This window comes from Oreochromis aureus, linkage group 18, assembly GCF_013358895.1.
Source record: "Oreochromis aureus strain Israel breed Guangdong linkage group 18, ZZ_aureus, whole genome shotgun sequence".
NCBI lineage: Eukaryota > Metazoa > Chordata > Actinopteri > Cichliformes > Cichlidae > Oreochromis > Oreochromis aureus.
The window spans coordinates 18,005,765-18,026,698 of NC_052959.1; the positions used below are offsets into that span (position 1 = coordinate 18,005,765).

Genomic DNA, 20,934 nt, shown 5'->3' on the forward strand with positions numbered 1-20,934 from the left:
TCACACAGCGCTCATTATGTAGTCACGTTCTCCACTCCACTGCCAGATTTGAGGATTGCATTAATGAAAAAGCTCAAAAGGAGTGTTTTTGCTTTTGTGTTTTCTGTAATCTCTTACTTTGGTAATCACAGGGCCACAAATCTGCCCCATTATTTAGCCCACTTCACTGGCTGATGGGAGCAGTTTCGGGGCAAGTCAATGGATGCTTCTATGTTAATAAACCAAAACCGCATATAATTTTTCAATTTTTTTATTATTATTATTATCATTTTATTTACACAAAGGCTCCTTAGCCATCCAAAACAAAAGAAAAACAAAAGAAGATTATAAAGAAATATTCATGAAAACACAGCAAAGGAAAGCTCAGTGAAAAAGATGATCTCAGGTTTAACTGTCACACCATGAGAGGAAAAACTCCCACTCTCTGAAAATTCAGCCAGGACAGAGGTTTGCACGATCAGACTGGAACGACAGTAACAAACAGCTGGATACTTCAATACAAGATGGGTTTTACACACAACAGAAAACGTGAAAGAGACACCGACACCACCAAAACAACACAAATAAAAAGCAAAGCAATAAATGTAACGTCTACTACAGAAATAAAGACAATAATGTGCAACAAAACAAAAACACGTGATCAATATTTGCGTAGAATTTAAAACTGTATTCATGTAGATTCAGAATTAACCAGCTATGCCACACAATGCTTCTTTATTAAAGGAACAGTTCAACATTATTTGCTTAGAGACAAAGGTTATCTCTGTTAGGGATGAAGCTGGATTAGGGAATGCAATTAGCTTAGCATAAAGCGTGGGAACAGCTCACCCAGCTCTGTCTACAGATCACAAAACCACAATAAAATTAAATCATGAAACAACTCAAATCTTGTTTGTTCATCTTCAGATGGAAACAAATGATGATGGTGAACATGCTGGTGCGGGTTCCTACAGGGGGACGCATATTTGGACTTGGGTGAGATCCAGGTTAGAACGTTCTCCCTCTGTATTTAAAACATATCCATTGTTGTTTATCTCTTACTTTCTGTCACAGATAACTTTTTAAATCGGTGGTGTTCATATTAACTATGGAGAAAAGCTTCATATAATAAAGAATATGTAGATGTTACCCCCGAGTCAGACTCAGTCTGCTCTAGAGGCTTGGTTCAAGCATTTTTTCTACTCTTGGATCTGTATGAAGTCAGCGAGAGCAGATTTTTTTAATACAGTCATGTGCACGGCTCCAGCTGCCACCACAGAAGCCACAAACACGTGCTGTAAATAACTTTTGTTCTAAAGGGCCAGCCAATCAGAATCCTGCAAAGTTACTCTATAAAGAACAACCCCAAATAATCATTTAGAGCTGGAAATTAGCCCAATAAGAATTCTTTAATGGATCTATGAGAAATTAAAAATTCTTCTCAACAAGAATTTGAAGAAGCTTTAATGTCAAACCATTCCTTTAAAGCTGAGCAAGCCTCTGTCCCTTCAATTACACACACACAAAGGAAAAAAAAAATCAAAGAACAATCAAAAAATTGCACAACAAAGTGGATATGAATCACAGATTTCATGAAATGCGTGTTCAGGATTACTTCAATGTGATAAGTGACTACTGACGGCTTTAAAAACATCTTTATCAGCTATATAACTTTTGCATCTCAGGAGATAAAAGGAATGAAGTATTGATAGTGCAAGGTTATAATGTACATATATTAATATACTGTTTTACATAATGTCCTAGGAGTAAAGTGCAAGTCTCTGGATCAGATGAAGAGTGTGTGCAAGCGCTTCTAATTTCCACGGACTGATCCGCCTGCCCATGCACAAATGAGCCCTTTACACTGGCCGTCAGCTACAACACATCGTCTGGTCAAACATTACAAAACTCTACTTTGTTTTCCCTTGAATTCAAAATATATTTTTAGAGGAACGGATAAAGACACATATGAAGTAGTTTTGATATAAATAAAGTACACCACTGTATACTTTTACACTTTGGGTGACTCCTGTAAAGTGTTTTCTTTTTGTAATCCTGTTTGGCTTCTTTTGTACACCAACAGTGTAAATGTCAGCAATGTATTCCCACATATCCAAAGGGCAGGGCTACTTTAATGTGTTTAACAGATCAATATGTTTGAAAGGTCTTGTTCACTGTTGCCAACACATATCTGGCAAATCATCCGAGCATTCTCATCAATAATTTGTTTACCAAATTAATCATTTAAGTCGTGATCAGTGATGAATAAAGGTGCTGGCCGATGGGGAGAACGCCACTGAGACCCGCTCGAGTGGAAACGCAGTCACCAAACAGCTCTTTTAGACACAAATGCCACATGCTCGCTGTTAGCGGCAAAGCTGGAGAGTGCCTCGGCATGACAGAAACACAGAAACACAACCATGCAGGGTCGCCGGGACGCCCGTCTCTTACCGACTTGTGTAACAGATGTTTAAGACCAGCTCAATCTGAAATCAGACCAGGGGTATGAAAGGCCAACGTTAGGTGAGTGGGAAACTTTTAAAGTGCAAGACAAAAGCCAACACTTTCTTTTTTTTTTTTCTTTCAGCTCCTCTCGATCTATAAGAGGGCAGCTGCTGGGTTTTGGGAGCTGGAGGGGGTCGTGTTTGATATATCGATTCAGGGGAAGAAGGGATGGAAAATTCAGTTGGTCTCGTAGGTGGAGAGCAGGGCAGCATCCACAGGCTCCATGCAGGAGGGGCAGGTGAAGGATCTCATAAGCCAATCATCTATACAGTCCATGTGGTAGATGTGCATACATGGCAAGAACCGGATGGGGTCCCCATAAACAAAGTCCAGCATACAGATCACGCATCTGAAAACAGATAAAACAGTCAGTGTAAACACAAGACAGCAGAAATCTTCTCAGACTTTCTACATGAAGTGTTCTCCTAAACCCGAAATTATTCATGCTTTAATGTAGCGCAGTTACACATGTTATCAATTCATCATTGACTGTTTAATAATAAAGTGTCAAAATATTCTCCATTTACACCCTCTGATTTTCAGCTCTAAGTCACTGGAAGTTGTGACGAGACAGACCCAGCGCTCATTCTAAAAATGAAAGTATCTTTTTCTACTTTCTTTGATCAGTCTATCTAAAACAATTACACAGCTTATGATTTTACAGATCCAATTTATAGTCGGTAGTTAGTTATTAACCCGTAAAAACGTACGCACAACTAACAGTTGATTTAGACTTTGCGTTGAATTGAACTGGGGATTTATGCTTCAGTGGTAAATCTAAGGCGTAACCTGATGTGCACCCTAGAAATTTAACTACACATCAGTGGATGCAGCCCGCAACTATTGTGACTGGCCTGTTCAATACAGTCAAATAATCTTCTGCATATCCAGCTACTTTTTCACCACTGTTTTTAAATGTATCAGTGAGAGAATAATATTCATAGCATTAGTATAAGGAATAATAATCACCAACATAAGCATCAATATAAGGATGCTCTCCTGGAGGGAGATTACTGAAACCATTGGGATGGATGTGAGGGAATGCATAAAGAAGTGGGAAAACTAGAGGGACAAAAATGTTTATCCCCCCTAAAAAAAACCTGACCACAAGAAAGAGCAGAGACCCAGGAGGGAAAGAAGTCCCAGCATTTTATTTGTTTCTGTTGGCTGGCACTGCATGTACACTGCCGGGACACAACCACATGGCATTTAACACACCATGCACCACACACAAGAATAACTGTCAGCAACAGTGTCGGACCCTCACGAACATTAAATTACAGGTTCAACCAAAGACTCCCTGCAGGTATCCAAAATCAAATGTCGGTTATTATAGTTTCGTATTTTCTAATTAGTTTTTATTTTATTTTATTTCGCTTTGACTCTTTGTTTTCAACTAATTTTAGCCACAGTAATTTTCCAGATTGGATTTGTTTGTTTCAGTTTGGTTTTCAAATTCATTTCAGTCTCATTTTCAGTCCTTTTAAAGCTACATTCAACTGCTCTCTTATTGTCCCCAAGTGGTCGCCACAGTGGATGGATCCACATGTTTGATTTGGCACTGATTTTACAAGGATGCCCTTCCTGATGTAACCCTCCCATTTATCCATGCTTGGGAACAGCACAGGCAGTGCACTAGCTTTTGACCCTCTGTTTGTGTCTTCCTCTGGTTTCAAACTGGGGCTCTTTCATGAGTAAGAACAACATATTAACCAGTACACCATGGAGACAGTAGACGTTTAAAATGTTTCTACCCTTGCCCAGTCACTTAAACACATTATTCTCGCTTATGTACAACAGCAGTTATGAAAAAGACATAATGCTTATTTATTAGAACAATACCTGGGTTAAGGTTTATGTCACAGCAGCCCAAAATTAATTACCAAAAATTATTTTCATGTTTCTGTAATGGTTAATCTATAAATATAACCAAAACTTTTTCTAGCCAAAATAATATTTGTAATGTTAAGATATAAAAACTGTTATTATCCAAGAATTTTTAAATATATAATTTTACAAAAATGCAGGGAAAAAAAACAGCAAAGCACATTATTATTATTACTACTATTATTATTATTATTATTATTATTTGATTAAAATGGCGAACCACATTTACCCATTTACTTATTTATTCACACTTACTTGTATTCTTGATGTTATGCTTGATAGACTTCTGACTTGCCAGAAGTCCTGTGTGCCGGCTCAAATGGGTATAAAATTTAGTCTATTTGCTTAATAAATAACTATCAGTTTAGGTTTTGAATGGCTAAACAACAGTAAAAAGTGACATGTAACCTCATTCAGCACCATGGTGTGGACACTAACGTGGAAGAAACCGATACTCCTGCTGCTAGTGCTGACACAGTGTGTGTGTGTTGCAATGTTATAAATGACACAAAATTACATTTACAAGGTGATTTAACTAACAAGGAACCTGTTTAACAGTTTCTTACATCTTGTAAAAAATTAACAAAATATTTGTTTGGCCAATGTTTAACTGTGTGCTCAATTTTAAATGTTTTCTGAGCCATTTATGTTTTTTTGAATAGCTTAATTTTTTTCTCTTGTGATGGGTAGGTTAAGTATAGGCCAATAATCTTTGTTGAAGATGTTTTGTCTACATTGGAGTAAATGTTGCTCATTTTGCTGACGAAGATGAATAAGAGAAAAGGATCAAGTAACATCATCTATATTTGCCCTATGAAAAGATTTTTATTCAAAAATTTGGTTTTTTGGTTGCTTTCAGGCTGAATTTACTTCTGTTTTTATATGTTACCTCTCCAAAAAAATCCATTCATGTGGCACTTTTGTTATGAGTATACATAGTGTTGGTATTTTTTTTTTTTTGCCATGATATAAATGTGTGGCTATACAACACAACTTCCTGCCAAAATACTAGTGAATCATGTCTTTTTGCAACAAATACATCAGTGAGTTATCTTTTGACCTCTACAGTGGCATCAGCAGTTGCATTGTGTGTACTCTGTGGGATTCACCAACCCAGCTGTCAAAAGGATCCCACAACTGTTTGTAGATTCCTTTGTTTTGCCACTCCTGCTGTTGATAAGTTATAGGTTTTCTGGGTGTATGTTGTGTCATCGGGTTTGTTATACACAATGTCAATCAAACCTAGAAGCAGCAAGTAAGCCACCTGTCAAAACTGGGGTTAAGCACACCGAAACTTCAACTAGCCGTAGTCATGTGCCCTGGGTGTTTTGAAACACACTTCACAGCAGTGTTTCAAAACATCTGCACTTTGAACGCTTGACACAACATCAAAACTTCTAACTGTGCAGCTTCCTTACACACATTTCTAATCACATGAAGCAAACACTAATGTACACAACAATTAATACTAACACTTCTTAACTCGCTTATTAATTTTTGAAAGATATCTCATTTCTAAAATTCCAATGCTGTCTAGCCATCGAGGTATAATAGCAGTCTGTTAACAGCTACTTAGGAGCTCTGTCACTGGGTTTAACAGCAGTAAAGAGCCAGGTGGGCGATAAACAAAAGAGACCAGAGATGCTCCAAAAAACCTGTGACCAAAAGAGGAAGTTTTTCAGTTTTGAGAAAGGAGTGCGGTTTTGCTTCATTTCTGGTCACTGTTACTATGTTGGACACAACAGGGAACCAGCTGAGTTAAAGGAAACATGTTACTTAAGGCTAACAGATGTTTTACCCAGATTACAGAGTTTACTTTATACCTTCAGATTTTTAAGTTTATTATTTATGTTTTATTATAACCCATCATATATATATATATATATATATATATATATATATATATATATATATATATATATATACACACATTTCTGACAGAATAATTTTCTATTATAAGGACACACTCCTGCATTAATAATAACAACAGCGAGACACACTGTGAAACAGCCAAACTCCTAAACAACTTTGTTACGATGTACTCCTGAGAAGCAACCAGCCTGAGTGCCAAAATTTGTCTATTCAGTTCTTAGGTTAAAAAAACGCAACCCTGTGGCCTGCACCCCTGCTTGTTGTAAGCTCATCATATTTCAAAAATGTAAAATGCTCACTCTCTGATCTTCTTCTCTGAGCCGTCTTGCCCTCCATCATAAACACCCTTAGGGAGGTGCTGGATGAGGCCAATGCGCTGAGCTATGCGGATCTGCTCCTCTTCTGTCAGCTGGGTGACCAGACGAGCCTGACTGGGTGTGGGATGGTACATGGGCATGTGAGCCTGCTCCTGGTAGCACAAACAGGAAGACAACAATATGAAACCAAAACATGTGCTTCCCCCTATAAGCTGTGTGCCTGAACAAAGTGGTCAGACTAGATTAGGCTCTGTGCTGGGATAAGGTGAAAAATGCAGCAGCTGTCTGGTTTGACAACTTTTGATAAATGCCTTCTGTTAACTCATATTAAATGTATGATTACTTCTCAAAGGGCCACGGACATGAAACTGAGTTATCCTTTGTTATCACCACCTACTGCATGTTACCATGTATGTTCTTAACTGACATTAACCTCACAAACTTTGATGTTATTCATGTGTCGGACATCCCCCCCCCCTCCTCTTTTGGATTAAAATAAAACACCTGAAAGTTGAGACTCAGCAGCTGCTCACCTGGTAGGGCGGAGGCGGCTCCAGGTCCGGGTCTGTCCCGTCACCGAAACTAGCCCTGTCTGACTGGGATTCGTGGAGCAGAGAAATGTCGTCTGCTGTAGGAGACTTGAGACAGTTACCCATGTCGTCGTGTCCTTTCCTGACCCACGCCAACAATCAGATATTTGCTGCTAAAGTTGACCCCCTTGGCTGTTTACTTACTGTTCAGCTAACTACCGCTGTGGACACTCTTTACATGCTTATCCGTATAAAACTCCTAAGTAAAAGTTAAATACTAATAGTCTCTCTTCATGTTTAGTTGGACCTCCACCTGAAAAACAAAACAAAGAACTCCCCTCGCTAACGACAGCTAGCAGCTGAGCTAGCTACTTTTTCGCTAGCCAATTGGGCGACTTCCTCGATAAGTATCGCTCATTCCTTTGTAAGACTCGCAGTCTCTGCAAAATATCTACTTCAGCTGTAACTTTGGCCAAGTCACTCAGCTGTCTGGGTGTCTGAATGTACAGACATTTCCGCCTTTTAACTTCGTGAGTATTATTTAACAGTTTGCTTCCTTGCTAGCTCTTTCTTCAGCCAAAAGGATATATTATCGGTCCGTTTCATATGACGTAGGTTGTAGTTCTGCATGCTGATTGGACATAAAGCCAAAGAAAAATAGAGCCAAAAAAATAAATAACTATTAAAAAGTATTTCTAAATATTTAATCGCTACAAAAACGACTACATTAATATGAAGGAATACTTAGAGAGTATTACAAATATATAAAAAACATTTTTTTGAGCAGATAATTACATTTAAATCTCTGCTTAAAATACACAAGCTAATGTTTTCACTTTCCACACAGCTAACACTGTAATTCATTACAAAAAATCTAATTTCCCAATTTTGGTCACATATTATAAAAATAGTCTGGAATAGTTTGGAATGTATACAGTCTGCATTATACATGTTTACATTATACTTTTTTAAATACATAATGTAGATTTTAGAGCACAATGCCTACACATGTTTAGTTCATGACATGAAATATGTCAGTTAGTTAGGGGAGGGGTTGGGAACATTACTGATACATCTGGGTGCACCGAGGGGGTTTTGTTTTTTCTTTTTGTTTTTTTAATTTGTTGGTTGCAACAAATGAAAAAAATGATTACATCTCACATGGGCACATGATTAAATGTCCCACATGACATCTGGGACTAAGTAATAGATTTGTGGAACAACTACAGAGAAACCTTTCCTGATAATATTTTCTAACTTTCTCCGAAATAAGTTTTTGTAAGGATATAACTTGAGCAGTTATATTTTCTGCAGTGTTTGGACTGGTGCTTCTAATAAACTGAGTGCACCTATTCAAACCCTTCTTTCACTCTCTGACCTCTTCACAGCCTCTCTTTCACCAGACTCTCTCTTTGCAAACACTGACTTTATAATATATACCCAGGAGACTCCATTATTACATTTCAGAGTGACAGAGAGAGAAAAATAATCAATGCACCAGAGAGAAAATCAATTTTGTGGGTGAGGCTAGCTTTTACTAGCACAAACAGTACTGTGTAAAAGTCTTGAGTCACCCGTTATTTCTTTATATTTTGCTTCCAAGAATCTCAGACCACCTTCTAATTTTTAAAGTAGTCTTGAACAATAGCTCACCGGGCTTTTCAAAGGTCTTTCAAAGTTTGTCTTTGGATACTGGCCAAGAGCAACTGGTGGAGAGTGGTAGGCAATAAACCCCGGTAACACTTTATAATAGGGCCTGTGACTAAGAATGCTATCCCCCTGTAATCAAATGGAATTTCAGTGTATTTGATTTGAAATTACACTTTTTGCAATTATATTTACCTGCAAATATTTATTTCATTATAAATATGTTATACTTTTGGGGGTTCAGGCCATATTATGGAGAGTTTTAAATTTCCCCAACTTCCAGGTATTTTACAGGAAAGGAGACACAAATTATTCTGTAAGTAATTTTAAGTGCAGCATAACTAATTTTAAATAGTTTGTTAATCTTGTAGAGAAACAATATTTCTCAGTCTTACATTGTAGGTACGCTGTACTTCTCAGGGCGTGGGCCTTAATATGAAACGGGTTAATGTTGTCCTTTTGCATCTTTATTTTTTTTTTTTACATCATCATTTAATATTCATTATGTTCAGTGTGAATGATGGATTTTCTATTATTCAGTTTAAATGTTTTACTTACTCTGTAATTTTCATTTCTTACAGGATAATACGTCTCTCCTTTCCTGTAAAATACTCAGAAGTTGGGCAAGTTTGGCTGTAATACAGGAAAGTACAGCATACCTATGAGTTAAGTACTTATGGTCCAAAATGGGGAAATAGTGTTTGTTTTTCTGCTAAATTACCAGGAAATTATGCAGTTCTTAAAATTACATATGCACTACTGTACTTAGTTTAATTATTTGTTTCCTGTAAAAGCCGGACTTGTTACCACCTTACTCTAGTGTTCCTACCTTCAAGTATTTGTATATAAATATGAATTTTTTGTCATTTCAAATAATTGAAATAATTCAAACATTGAAATTCCACGCAATTACAGGGTATTCACACCCTTTTTTTGCGGGCCATTTTATAAATGCCAGGGCCAGCTGATAAAGCCTGTGTGAGAAACTGCACCACCCAGCCATCATGTGAGCTATTGAGGTCATCTGAGGCAAAGTGTCAATGGGAGTTGGAAGGCCTGCGAAGGGATCTTAGGACTACATTGTAGGTGGCTGATAGCTGATGCCCTGAGCCACCATCTATGGCAACGATGGTCATTCACACTGGACATAGATGGTCTCCTTTACTTCTCTCTGAACAGTGACATCCTCTAAAGAGTGTCCTTTTCCTGTTGAGGTGGGCCAGTGTCTTACAGGGGTATTATCTGTTGGTCCCAGTGACTCCTTTATTCACACACTTACCTTAAATGACAATTCACAGGACAAATAGTTTGTTAGTGACTCTCGGGACCATCTCCAATGCGGCAGCCCACACTGGGCACACAGTTATAACCTGGAACTCTCCACCATCTGAAGAAGCCTCTTGGATGAGAGGTGAAATGTCTTCAAAAACTTAAAAAAGTCCAGTTGCCTTCTTTTCAAGCTCTCAAGGAGTAGAGGTAGTGTAGGTGGAAGAGTTTAAATACCTGGGGTCAGCCATCCAAAGCAATGAACAGTGCGCAAGAGGTGGAGAAGAGAGTGGAGGCACTGTGGAGCAGGTGGAGACAAGTGTCAGGGGTGATTTCTAACAGACGAACAGCAGCAAGAGTAAAAGCCAAGGTCTACAAGATGGTAGTGAGAACTGCTATTGTGTAGGTTTAGAGACATTGGCACTAAAAGAAGACAGCGGGCTGAGCTGAAAATGCTTAGTCTGAAAATGGACTAAATTAGAAATGAGTACATCAGAGGGACAGCTTGGGTTGAGCGGTTTGGACACAAAGTTAGAGAAACAAGGCTAGGCATGTGCGGGATAGTGGATATACATGACAAATCATATCTGTATTTCCATGTATGTTTGCACATGTTTCAATAAACTTCTGTGCCTCTTTGCCGTTTTCCTTGCAAAATATGAAGAAAGGTGTGGCTCAAAATTTTGCACAGTACTTGAATTAAATGTACAGACTGACAGTCATAGTTGCACTTGGACTGGTTTCTGCAGAAGTTTTTAATTGCAGTGCTCAAGACATCACAAAGCTTTCTGATGTCTCACTTGGCCTCCTAAATGAGAAATAAAAAGATAATCAGTAACAATGGCAACTTGTGAACACCTTTATTTGTATATACAACTATTTTACACATAAAAATCCACAAAGTATTTGCATTCCAGGAACTCCAAGTTTTTGGTTAAGTGAGTTTCACAGAATCGGCCTTCATCAGGCAAATAAAACAAATACACAAACCTTAAAATGAATATTTTCCAAGGATTCCTTTACTTTTAAAGCTCATCAGCTGACACTGTTTTTATTTTTTGTCTCTCTCTCTCTACATAATACAAACAGCATAATTTCTCTGTACATTATTTGTAAGTAATAGAGCAATGTGGAGATTTGAAGCAAAATGCATCATGGTGTATCTGCAGTGTTCGTATATGGTTCGTATAATATTCACAGTTTAAAAAAAACAGAACAAAACTAGATGAAAATATTTTGTATTCATGGCAAACAATTAAACATCCTGTTGCCAAAATCAAATGTTAAATATTATGGTTGGGAAAAAGTCTCATTTAAAGGATTTTTTTTTGTTTTTGGATTGGTAAAAATAAAAGTTAAATACCATCTCCAAATTAAATTAAGGTTCGGTGGAGGCATGGCTTTACAATACTGCATGGTGAAATAACAAATAAGCATCATTTTCTATGTTATTCTATAACTGTATTCATTTCTCACAACTTATTATGTTCAATAGCAAAAAGAAAAAAATGATGGGGGAAAATCAGGCAGTTTTCCCTCTGCACATTCATTCATACTGTAAAAAAAATCCAGCATCATTGAGTGTTACTTATTAGTATCCACATTGTCTGGTAAAGTATCAGATCGCCTCTTCGTGATGGCTTGCTGTGTCGATCTGGTCTAATTTATATATGGCGATGGTGTAATGATCACGATGTATTTACAAAACAATAGATTTATAAGAAAATGTAGTTACATATTCACACACCCCACAGATAAATACTGTTTAGAGCAACACTGAATCATTGAGCAACATCTCCAGAAAATGAAAATACCTATTGACACAAATGACATAATTTGACCCATCCATTTTGTTTTTTTGTGACATATTATTACTCTCTATCATCAAGTACAAGTCAGGAAATAGACCTTATTTATTGTCAGTGTTCTGTGTGAATTGGCAACTACAGTTTCAGGAAGTATTGTTCTTCGTCATTTTGGATTTATTTTTTTTTTACCAAACATCCAGCGGGCTCGCGGCCTTGAAGCACTGATGCAGAAAGAGTCGCATTAACCTTCGCTCTGGATGTAGTCATACAGCGTCCTGTGACACCTCTCTGGGATTCTGTCTCCTCCGTTCATGTTGCGCCTCCTGTCCCTAGCACCTGTCGTCCTCCTCTGTGTCGCTTAGAGGGTCACAACTAGCGACCGAGGTTGTCTGTGCCAGACGCTTTCGAAAGTGTCCGTTGGGGACCTGCCAGCCAGTCCGCGAGCGTGGACGGGCCGTGCTGATGGTGTTTGAGCGTCCCAGGCTGCAGGCCACGGCCGCCTCGAAGGTCAACGTTTCCATGGGACCAGAGGGGTCTGGGCTGTGGTCGTCCTCTTGCAAAGCCAGGAAAGGCTCAGAGGGGTAGCGTCGAGGTGGGGATGTGCGCCGGGCGGCCTCGCTTTGCCTCTCCCCTGGGACTCCCTCTTGGGTCTTCCGTGTGGGCTTGCTCCGCCTCATGGTCTCCGGGCTGCCCGGTTCATCCTCATCTTCACCTATGGAGGCTTGTGTGCGACACACGAGGGGGGAGTAGGAGATGTGAGGGCGAGAGCGGGTTGGAGTTTGCGATAGAGGTCGTCGGCCACTGGGAGTGCTGGACTCAGATGTGGATGGCACCGGACTGTCTGAGCTGTTGCCCTGAAAGCGAAAGTAAAGAAAAAAATAATCAACAATTGCCTATAACAACATTTTAAAGAGAACTTATTATGTTTTAATTTTTTTCTGGCCATTTTGAATGTATGACCTACTCTCTTGATTTACATGAGTGGTGGAAACACAACCATGTAACAGTCTTCTGAAAACAGCAGGTGATTTCTCTGTTGTGTTCTTCTTTTCTTATCAGTATTTGGGTCTCCACTGCACGGGTCTCTGAATCTTTAACTTAAATTGTATATGAATGAATAGACTCGGACCATAAAGGGATGGACATGGTCATCAGAAATACTCAGGTAGGATGTGATGTTTAAATGATGCTCAGATGGTACTAATGGGCCTAATGGATCCGTGCTTTCATGTTGATTCTTACCCAACCATCCAAATGTCACAGCAGAAACTGAGACTCAATAAACCAGGCAACATTTTTTCAATCTTCTTCAATTTTGGTGAGCCTGTGAGAACTGTAGCCTCAGTTTCCTGTTGTTAGGTCATAGGAGTGGTGCCTGGTGAAGTCTTCTGCTGCTGTCTTCTGATTCAAGGTTCAGAGATGCTTTTCTGCATACCTTAGTTGTAACAAGTGGTTATTTGGGTTATTGTTCCTTTCCTATCAGCTCAAAGCAGTGTAGATATTCTCATCTGACATCTGACATCAACAAGGCATTTTCTTCCAGTGAACTGCCACTCACTGGATATTTTATCTTTCTCAGGTCTGTAAATGGAAAATCATAGTAGATCAGCAGTTACTGAAATACTCTGGCCAGCTTATCTGGCACCAACAACCATACTACCTTCAAAGTCCTCATTCTGATGCTCGGTTTAAACCTCTGCAGATTATCTTGACCATGTCTACATGCCTAAATGGATTGTGTGGCTGCCATGTGATGGGCTGGTTGGATATTTGTGTTAATGATTAGTTAAATAGGTGTACCTAATGAAATGTGTCTGACCTACCTGTTTATCTTGGGGATCTGCTCGCTCTACGCTCGAGGATCGTGAGGGCTGCAAGCTTCTTTCCTCTGAATTACAACGAGATGTGTCTGGAGACAGGAGGTGGCAGCGTTCCTTAGAGCGACCGCGCTCCCTGTCGCCACGCTCAGAGCGAGAAACTAAAGGGACATTCGGGAAAGAGTGCAACAGGAAGTGCAAAAATACAAGAAAGCAAAAAAGAAGAAAAAGAAAATAAAGATATAAATGTCATATGACTACATTCAATTCAGCTCTTCATTATCTATGAACACAGTTGCCTAACAGCAGGCGAGCAGGACTAACCAGCAGCCTTATAGCTCTTGTGACGAGGTCGATAGACTCGCTCGGGGCTTTTCTCCTCTTGCCAAAGTCCATTCACACGTTGATCTGCAACAGTGGAGACTGATCGCTTCATGGAGCCACTAGAAACCTCTGCCTGCTTGAAGTTAAAAACACACACAACAAACATGCAAAAACAGGGCACAAACACAAGGAAATAAGTAAGCATACTTCCGTTATCACCAGATTATTTGATCCAAACAATAAAAATGATATTTCATGCTTTAGCCAGTGCAAAAGTGCAGTGCAGCCTAAACGATTTGAGAGGTTTAGTCTTTCCTTTACTCTGGGGTTGAAAGTAATGGTCATAACAAGATGAGGCAACAGCATTCGAAGATCACACCCCGTTCTAGCAACTCATTGGACCTTATTCAGCATCCCAAAGTAACAAAGGTCAAAACAAAACTCTACTGATCTGAACTTCTCAGCATCACGTGCACTTAAGGTACGACAGACTTTGGCATAAGAGCCCATGCAGCCCCTGACGTCCTCGAGATCCAGCCCAGAAGCCGTGTCATGGGAGATGTGTGTACCTGCGACTCTACAGCCAGACGAGGCATGGAAGAGGCCCGCACACACAGGCCCCTCCCTAGTGGAAGCTCCAGTGGGGCTTCAATCCCCCTACTGCACTCGCCCACCTAGGTGTGTACAGAAACAAGAGAGGAAGCGCAAGGAAATACAGAGCACCAATCAGGCTCATCCCTGCCAGGACTCCAGCTGCATATGGACATCTTGTTCAGGTGAGAGGAGGGGCAGAAAAGCCAGTTCATCACTGACAAAAGTACCATCTATCAGAGCCATCTCCATCGCCATCCAGTCAAAAGCCATTCCAGCCAAAAACAGACGGAGAACTTGCAACAGGAAAACTGACTTCGAGGGGGAGCAGAAACAGAGTGCGCTCGTAAAAGAGGAGCAAGGAGTGAAGAAAAAGAAGAACAGACAACAAAGATATCAGCTTACATCAAAAGATGGACTTTTTCAGCTTGTGGTGCATTCAGTCATGCATGTTTAGGTGTTAATGGCTATACAAACAGAGCCAGACAACGCCTGTCTAAGGGCCAAACGCATTCCTCTGCAAACTAAGTATTCCAGATCAACTTTATATCATTCAACTGACAAGCAGTAGAGACCAGTAAAACCAGACAGTAGAGACACAGCAGACATCTACAGTTTGACAATCTCCCTTTGCTCTGACTCCAACTTCCACAGGAATAAAACACAGGAGCATAGAGAGCAGCGATGCGGTGCCCTGCAAGGCACTGAGAAAACGGCATCAGTCATCACATGTTTATACAATTTTTGTGGCGTTACACCTAAACAAATACTTTGCTTTATTACATTTTAATATAAAACTCTTTGCTGTAAGGACAGCGATTCCCAAACTGATGGTCAGGATCCTGAAGAGGTCACAAAATAGGAAGTGCACAAAAGAAAAGCTGCATTTTCAAGTTATCTCGTGTTAGAGAACAGTATGTTGTGCCATCAGAGCCACTCTGCGAAACTGCTCATAAAAATTAAAATAAACAAAACAAAAACACACCTTTATTTAAATTTTGCTGATCCCACCTTCACGGTGATGCCAGTGAGCAGCGCTGCCAGTCTGAGACCGTGAATTCATTCACTGGGGGATGAATTCATGGTGCAAACCTCCATGAATGTTCAACAAACATGGTTCTGGTTGAACTGTGATTTCTTCCACTGAAAGCTGCTGTTTGGTTGCTGCATTGCAGCTGGTTTCCCAGCTCTTATGCTGTGTTGACCCTCGAATGAAAGACAGCCAATTTGACAAAGAAGATGATGTTTCCTTGCTAAGCAAGTTTAGAGTTTGAAAAAGGAGTTTGAGGGAGAGATTTTAAAAAACCAGTTGTCGGGGAAGTGATCCAGAGGTGCACAAAGACATGACGTTAAGAGGTAGATCAAATTTAAATCAGGTATGATTTTTGATTTTTATGGCTGGAGTCGCTGAATTTTTTGATGACACCTCTGGAGTTTAAAGTAAAAAAGATAATACATGCATTAAAGTATTTGCTTTTGTTTATTTGCTCTGGCATATTAAAGCTAAGCAGCACACTGATGCTACAGTAACATTTATTCATAAGATCAAAGCAGCAGAAAAGCTCTGCTTTCAAGTGCAAATTACTCTGAGTCAAAAACTACATAAATTAAAAGGTCAAAGCACTGCCAAAAAGCCTGCCATGGGGATAATGTTTTATGTTTTACGATTATATTGGTCCTTTGTCTTACCAGATTCTGTTGACTGGCATCACCGTCAGAGCTCATGGGCTGCAAAAACAGCTCCTGAGGTGAAATGGGGCTCAAAGCCACAAAGCCTCCCCTGGTCCTGTGTCAAGATGGAGAAAAACAGTAAGCAAAGGCAATCACAATCACACATAAGTACAGACGACTTTTGCAAGCATTTGCAGACTCACAGGGCTGAACCAGCACTGTGCGGCATCATTGGCAGTGGCTGGTTAGACAGAATGTCCTCGGGGAGAGCAGAAGCATCCAGACGCTTGAACATCAAGCTACTCTTCTGAAATGAGACAAATACAGAAAAGACTGAAGACATCTTCGTGACAACTTTGTGTTAATTTAGCTAATTATAGGCCAACCTCTAACCTTTCTTTTATCTGAAAAACTCTTCAAAGATCAATTGTAAAACAGCTAAATGATCATCTGCAGAGGAATGTTTTATTTGGAGAGTTTCATTCAGCTTTCAGACTTTATCACAGTACAGACATCACTTAAGTGAAGGTTACAAATGATCTTCTTATGTTCTCTGACAGTAGCTTATCCTGTTTAATACTGTTGGCCATAATATTTTATTATAGATTAGAGCAGTGGTTCCCAAACTTTTTTTTGCTAGGCCCCCCTTTGTTTTACAAGAAAAATGTTGCCCCCCCCTGCGCGCGCGCACACGCACACACAAACACATCCTCCAACCACACACACCCATATTTTGCTCCATTGCGGTTTATTTCAAACCTCAAACATTTAGTAAACAATTAAGTAAATACAAGTAATCTGCAATAAATGAAAGGTAGTAAGAAAATAAACTACTAACTCTTACGCTACGTCCACACCTACACGGTTATTTTTGAAAACGCAGCTGTTTCTATGCGTTTGGACCTTTGTCCACATATAAACGGCGTTTCGAATCACCGAAAACGGAGAGTTGTTAAAACTCCTTTTTTGCGTTTACGTGTGGACGAGGAATACAGAGTTCGTAACGCAACGTGAAAGGTATGTGCCTTTTTTCACGTCACGCTGTGCGCCAGGTTATTGTTTACATGAGATGAATTGCAGAATGGCAGATATTCAGATTAACAGTGACAGTATTTTGTCTCTATCTTCATATTCAGCAATGATTCATCTCATGCTTTGCGTTTGTGTGGGAGCCCCGTCAAAAACCTGTCCATTATGCTAGCAGTGTCCAAGCGTTGTTTCCCCCCCCTTTTCATACCGTGCTCCCCCTGCAATGGCTCTGTGCCCCCATGCTATAGGTATTAAAGGTACTGCGCTGCAGTGGTCTGAATCATATCTAATAGACTCCAATTTGTTCATGTAAATTGCGAGTCTTCCTCACACTCTCAGGTTAATTATGGAGTTCCACAGGGATCCATGCTGGGACCATTTCTGTTTACAAAATACATGCTTCCCTCTCTTAAATCTCTCTTTAGGTGTTAAGACTGAAGTTATTTTATGGTGCTAAAAATCTTAGTAACATGGTGTCTAATCAGATGCTTACTCTAGATGTCATTAACTTGGCCTCCATTAACACTGTGAGGACTCTTGGACTAATTTTAGACCAGGATGTGTCTTGTGTCTTGTATTTGCACAGTATGTCTAAAATTAGAAACATCCTGTCTTTAACATGGCCAAAGAGCAAGTACTCCCTATGAGGGAAAAGCTCGGACACAGAGCTGTTTTTGGCTCCGTAGGACATCGGTGATAGGAGATATCATTAATATGGTCAAGAATTTTTTTAAGGAATGGTACATAACAAAAGAAACCTAAACTTAAAGCAATCAGGAACTGGATATATAATAGGTCCCCTTTAAAAGTCGGGTGAGATAGCTTACTCTTCCTCCTGAACAAACTGGGTGCAAAAAAAAGTAAAGTTATAAAAAACTGAAGTTACAAAAAAGAAGGTGTCACAGAGTTCATAGTGACGTGCTGAGCAGACCTGAGCCTCCAGCTGCTGCCTGAGCTTCTTGGCTTTGTTCTGTTTGAAGTAATCCATTATCATCATCGAAGCGTAGATCTTCCCCACCGTCATGTCAGTATCTGTGAGAGCAGGAGCACTCCATTAGTTGTCACTGCTCATCTCTCAGCATTACAGTGAGAATCACCTTCTTAGTTAGAGCCAGACCTTTGTTGATAGGTACCAGTAGGTCCAATGTCTTCTGGGGCAGATAAGGCCAAATAATACTGATCTCCTTTTGCAGCTCAGAATCCAGAGCGATACGGTCCTCACCACCTGGGACAAACACTCACCTTTAACCATTTTTTTTAATGATGCACTGTTGATGGAACAAAATGTGAAATCTGAAGACATTAACTGCTCAGCAAATCAAAAGAAAAGCAGATAAATGATAACTAAAGCAATCATAACCCTAACCCCGAGCTATTTTGATATCCAGAGCTGTGCGGATGAGTGACATCAGAGTTGAGGTGAAGTGGACGGTCATGTCCTCATCCACGGGCATGTTCATCAACACCAACCTCTGCCAGAGACAAAGACGAAGAAACAGGGAAAGTTTCTATGTTAGACGGCGCTGGCACGGCTGGCAGCCTTAACCCAATTTCCCTCAGGATGAATAAAGTATAATCAATCAATCAATCAATCAATCAATCAATCAATCAATCAATCAATCAATCAATCAATCAATCAATCAATCAATCAATACCTCCAGCGACCTTTTAAGTCACATAAAAACACTCTTAAACGAACATTTGCACATAACCACTGACTTCTTTAACCTCACAAAGACCAATCGTTTGCTTTCTCTACATTTTTAAAATTGAATAACTGAACAAAATTAATAGCTGCCATGCCCTTTCTGTTGTGTGTTATATTTATTTTATATAACCAAACTCTCACTTTTCATTTTATCTGGCCTTTCTGTGTTTAAAAAAAAGTTTTCATACCTTATAGGCGATCTTAGCAGGGCATTTTTTACCCAGGCCCAGGGGTGGTGACATGTGTGTTAACATCTCATACATGGCCGTGTAGTGGATGCGGCCGCTTCAGAGTGAAAGCAAGAACGAGAAGTGAGGGGATGTGCAGACAGAAGATGCAAACAAGCAGATTTTTCTTCTGAAAGTAGTTAGAATGATGAAACTAAATGCCACTGTGGACTTGATGAAAAGCAGCTCGTGTTCCTTACACTCAAAAATCAAAGCATTCACATTTATGCTCTTTGGCTGCCCTCTGCTGGATAAAGACAGTACCTAAATGTTGATCAGGTCTGCTTCGAATCACAAACTGATAAAAGAGCGAGTCTCACCACGCCAGTCGATCATATTCCCCCCAGATTCGGACAAACTCATCCAGGTGATGGGGACCCAGGATTGAGGAATCTCGTGTCAGGTACTCAAAGTTATCCATAATCACAGCCACAAACAGGTTCAGCATCTTAAAAAAACACAAGGGCAAGAACCTAAGAGGGAAGGCACAGCAGAGTGCAACACACCTGAAAAGGCAAATTTTTCTTATTTTGTTGGTCCTGACCAAGAATGAGCTGAAGAAGATGAAGGACACAAAGTAGCAGTAAGCAAAGTCGGTCCCACAGCCGCCCTCGTGGTCTGGAGACATAGTGAGGGGGGCGATGGAGGGGTCCGGTTCACACTCCTGCCCTGACAGACAGGACAGCATGATCTCCTGCCAGGACTCCCCTGTAGCACTCCTGGTGGTGTTAACACAAACAAATATCCAGCTGACATCTGACCGATAACACATTCATAGATGATGAACACCAAACACCAACAAAGGAGCTTTACTCAGAACAGCAGCACTGCCTAAATGTAGTTTTGAGCTCACCTGAACAGGAGCATGAGTGCGCTGAAAAATGTCTTAAAATTGTTGTGCTGGTTGATGTGACTCTCGTCATTCAGCTTGATGTTTCCAAACACCTGCAGAAAACAGCTGGCTTCAGTTAATTCATAGTTTTTCCTGGACAGCTGGTAGCTTCTCCCATAGCAGCTGCTAATCTTCTAGAGTCCAAACAATAAAAATATCCACATAACACACTAAAACAATCCTAAGAGGTGGGACCAAGAAACAAACTTTAACAATAGGACTAAATCAGTAAATCACACTATAATACACAAAATCTCTGTCTGTGCATTTGTTTGTTTGTTTGTCCACGAACCCCTCTTAGACCATCTGGAGTTGAGAAACCAAACTTGGCACACAAGTACATCCTAGACTCCTGATTGTTTTTATCTATATGAGAAAGTATGATGTCATCATGATCCCTAGCAACCACGTACTGTAGCAACAGGCAAAAATTCACTAGTTGGGACCATATCCTCTTACAGATTTGACAGCATTTGAAGTAGATAATGGCAGACGGCGTGAGCATGAATTGAGACATATATAGACAGAGAATCGGAAGGCGCGTGTATGAGGTGTGGTCCCACTCCTGAAATTGGGATAAATGATCTCCAATTACCTATTTTTAAGCATTTGCGCACCTATATCACCTTATGAAAGATTCTTGTCATTTTCATGTTGTGACAATAGCATCTAATTTTGATCCACATGTATATTACAATGCTCTTACACAGCCTGACAGCCATCTAGCAATAGACTATAATGACCGGTTTCTAGACTTTATGCAGCACACTTTACTAAAGCATCCTATCCTTTAGTTTTACAACACTTCATGTATATCCCAAGGTATTAACTACTGCTAAAGATTGGCATAAATGACCAATTTGA

At 39.9% G+C, this 20,934-nt stretch overlaps 2 protein-coding genes across 3 annotated transcripts in view; both read right to left on the bottom strand.

The window, feature by feature from the left end:
• Positions 1-1,426: 1,426 nt before the first annotated feature.
• LOC116318676 (RING finger protein 11-like) lies at positions 1,427-7,688 on the bottom strand. Its single transcript, XM_031737763.2, has 3 exons — positions 7,094-7,688; positions 6,543-6,712; positions 1,427-2,833 (listed from the first exon to the last, which is right to left on the bottom strand). The coding sequence occupies exons 1-3, from the start codon at positions 7,214-7,216 to the stop codon at positions 2,662-2,664; spliced, it is 465 nt and encodes a 154-aa protein (XP_031593623.1). The 5' UTR covers positions 7,217-7,688; the 3' UTR covers positions 1,427-2,661.
• A 3,158-nt stretch (positions 7,689-10,846) lies between these two features.
• LOC116318668 (voltage-dependent R-type calcium channel subunit alpha-1E-like) overlaps positions 10,847-20,934 on the bottom strand; it is a 61,544-nt gene continuing 51,456 nt past the window's right edge. For both annotated transcript variants that reach the window (XM_039602330.1, XM_039602331.1), the window contains 12 exons: positions 20,032-20,123; positions 19,723-19,897; positions 19,499-19,626; positions 19,140-19,236; positions 18,610-18,715; positions 18,361-18,468; positions 18,175-18,275; positions 16,418-16,521; positions 16,233-16,329; positions 13,953-14,088; positions 13,635-13,789; positions 10,847-12,665 (listed from right to left, as the gene is read on the bottom strand). In XM_039602330.1, the coding sequence (XP_039458264.1) occupies positions 12,141-12,665; positions 13,635-13,789; positions 13,953-14,088; positions 16,233-16,329; positions 16,418-16,521; positions 18,175-18,275; positions 18,361-18,468; positions 18,610-18,715; positions 19,140-19,236; positions 19,499-19,626; positions 19,723-19,897; positions 20,032-20,123 (1,824 nt within the window). In that variant the 3' untranslated portion in view covers positions 10,847-12,140. The remainder of the gene's footprint in view (positions 12,666-13,634; positions 13,790-13,952; positions 14,089-16,232; positions 16,330-16,417; positions 16,522-18,174; positions 18,276-18,360; positions 18,469-18,609; positions 18,716-19,139; positions 19,237-19,498; positions 19,627-19,722; positions 19,898-20,031; positions 20,124-20,934) is intronic.